We start from the raw sequence: 2,616 nt of genomic DNA, 5'->3' as shown, positions 1-2,616 counted from the left end.
TGATACTGGTACATGCGAGAGCGAGTAGGTACTATTACAGTGTCTATGGGAACTCTGGCCAGACCTCAGAGAACCCACCGAAGAAAATCCTCATCATCTTCTACCTCCGTGATCCTAGCTGCTTCGACAGCTGGTTCCGGTTCTGCCTCCTTTTCCTTTCCCTTCGTGTTGTAGCTGGCGATGAAAGCACGGACTGCTTCATATCTCGCCTTGCTGTCGTTGGAGATGTCTGAGGCCACGTTTGAAGAAATTGCCCTTGTTGCTTGGCCCCGCTTCGGCATTTTGAATTTGCCTTTGTACTTGGGGTCTGGGCATCGCTGTTTAAAAACGAAGGGGTGTTTCCCACATCGTACACACAGCTTCTTCTCCAGCCATCCTTCTTGTTCCTTGGTGAGGGTGGATACTCGATCCACGACCATTGCGTTGGGGTCTTTCGGGGCCCGTGGTGCTGATGATGATGATGTTGTAACTGTTCTGCATTGTCCTGCCTTGTCAGCTCTGAACTTGGACTCTAATTGAAGGCATAGGTTGAGATATTCTGGCCATGTGATGGGGTCAGAAATTCCTAGACTGTCTCGTGTGACCATTGCCTGGCGTACGTCCTTGCTTCGGTGTTCAGCGATGTAACCGATGAGTGCAGTGTGCCCTAAGTTGGTCCTAGTGGCCCATTGGCGGAACTGTTCTGCAAAGGATACCATTGTGGGATACGTCTTGCCACAGATATCCTTCAGATGCTGCTGCGCATCCTTGTCCAGGTCGAGGGTTCTGTAGTTCACTTTGAGAATGTTGACGAAGTCTTCCCATGTGCCAAGTGCCTGCCGTGCTGCTGCTCTGGTCACATATTCAGACATGTATGTGAATGCGCCACCTTCCAAATGTAGCAGGGCCGTGGTGATCTTGTGCTCATCGTCATTGATCTCATTCCACCGCATCCATATACCGAGTTGTTGGAGCCAATCCTCCAGACTTCCTTTGCCCGAGTAGTGTGGAGGCTCAGCAATTTTGATGCGGGGTTTGTGTGATTGGACTGTGCCGGATGTTTGACCTTGTGTCACAGTGATGCCGCTTGCTTTGAGCGAAGCTAGCTCATGTCGCAGCTTGACATTAGCTGCCTTGATTTCCATCATTTCTTTGCCTGTGTCGAGCATTGCCGCCTGGGTTCCCGTGAGCTCATCGTTCAAAACTGTCATATGTGCATCTTGCGCGAGGATCCTATTCTTGAGCTTCCCGATCTCTGTCTGGAGCATTCCCTCCTTGAGTCAGTGTTCACTCTTGTTGTTTTGGATCAGCGACTTGAAGGCTTTCTTGTGCTCGTACATCTTGTTTCTGAGCACATTGTAGACCTTAGTGACTTCGGTACTGACCGTGAGCTTCATTGCGACAATAACCCATTCACGGATGTGGTCCGGAACCTCTCCAGGAGCGGACTGTCTGAGCGCATCTTCTAGATGCTCAAACTGGTGTCCATCGAATTCCCAGATGGGGGGAACATAGGCGGGTAAGAGTGATGGGGTTGGGGACGCTGGTCCTCCAACTTGCAATGCAGAATCCTGCGGTCCTAGTGCAGGTTCTGGTGAATTGCGCTGCGAAGCACGTGGGATGCTTCCGTCGTGTGCTGACTCGACATTTGTATGCAGAATGTCATCCATTCTTTGCCTGAATGTGGATGCGTACACACGATCGGCTCCTTCCATTGTGATATAGATGTAGTTAAACTAATTGAAAATGAAGCCTAGGTACTGCTTGTCCTTGACTTTCCCAATCTCCCTGACGATCTTGTCTAACCTCTGCTGCTTCCCTATCTCCTTGAAGTTGATCCTTCCTATTTCTAGGCAGCACGTGTTGATGACCTGTTTGTCGACGAAGGTGTATTCACGAGTTCCCGTGTAGAGGTCTGCGCAGACTTTGTCTAACTCCGATGCGAGGAGTTGTACCTTCTTTCGTTTGTCCTGATCAATTCTCTCCCAGAATGCTCCTAATATTGGTTGTAGTCTGAAGCAGGTAGCGGAGATCTGCTTCTTGAGTGTTTCGATGTGGAGGGTGGGCCTGACTTTGGATGGAAGAGGGTGAATGGGTCGTGCGTGTGTGTTAACCTTAATGAAGTTGGGAAGGGGTCACACTGGCTGTGGAGCAACAATGATGGGGGGAACGGCATTGGAGATGATAATCTCTGGAGGTGGTCTTGGCTTTCGACTGCCTGTAGTGAGACGTTCTTTTCTGGGCTTGTAGCATTCGAGCGATGGGGTGTGACTGCGAGGTTGGCAGATGATGCCTTGGACTCTGATATGCATAGTGTCAACTACCCTGGCCACTGCACACTGCCTGTCTGTAGAGGATGCGTCTAAGGATGCTAGAGTGAGAAGTCTTCCTCGCTCCTTGTTGGTCCCGAGGCATTTGTAGCCGGCGTAAGGATCTTCTGCCTTGGTGGCCTTGTGCTTTGCTGCCTTGGGCTGCTCAGTGTCTTGCTGAGGCTCACGCCTGGTAGAAGTCAGGTTGGAATGTATGTCAAAAAAGCCGCGCGCTACGGCTGAAACTGCTTGCGCTGAAAATACGCGGCCACTTGTGTTAAACACTAAGCAGGGGCACAGAAAATGTCAGATTGTTTCTAATGTCACG

The 2,616-nt window shown here is 50.5% G+C and overlaps 1 protein-coding gene across 1 annotated transcript; it reads right to left on the bottom strand.

Annotated features, from left to right (window-relative positions):
- Window positions 1-65: 65 nt before the first annotated feature.
- LAESUDRAFT_764532 (uncharacterized protein) lies at window positions 66-1,694 on the bottom strand (the record flags this gene model as incomplete). The annotated part of the gene is made up of 2 exons (XM_040913456.1): window positions 66-1,234; window positions 1,271-1,694. The coding sequence occupies 2 exons, from the start codon at window positions 1,692-1,694 to the stop codon at window positions 66-68; spliced, it is 1,593 nt and encodes a 530-aa protein (XP_040758277.1).
- Between the last annotated feature and the right edge of the window lie 922 nt (window positions 1,695-2,616).

This window comes from Laetiporus sulphureus (genome assembly GCF_001632365.1).
Source record: "Laetiporus sulphureus 93-53 unplaced genomic scaffold LAESUscaffold_79, whole genome shotgun sequence".
Lineage (NCBI taxonomy): Eukaryota > Fungi > Basidiomycota > Agaricomycetes > Polyporales > Laetiporaceae > Laetiporus > Laetiporus sulphureus.
Note: the sequence above shows the minus strand (reverse complement) of the source record. Positions and strands in the feature narration are given on the sequence as shown.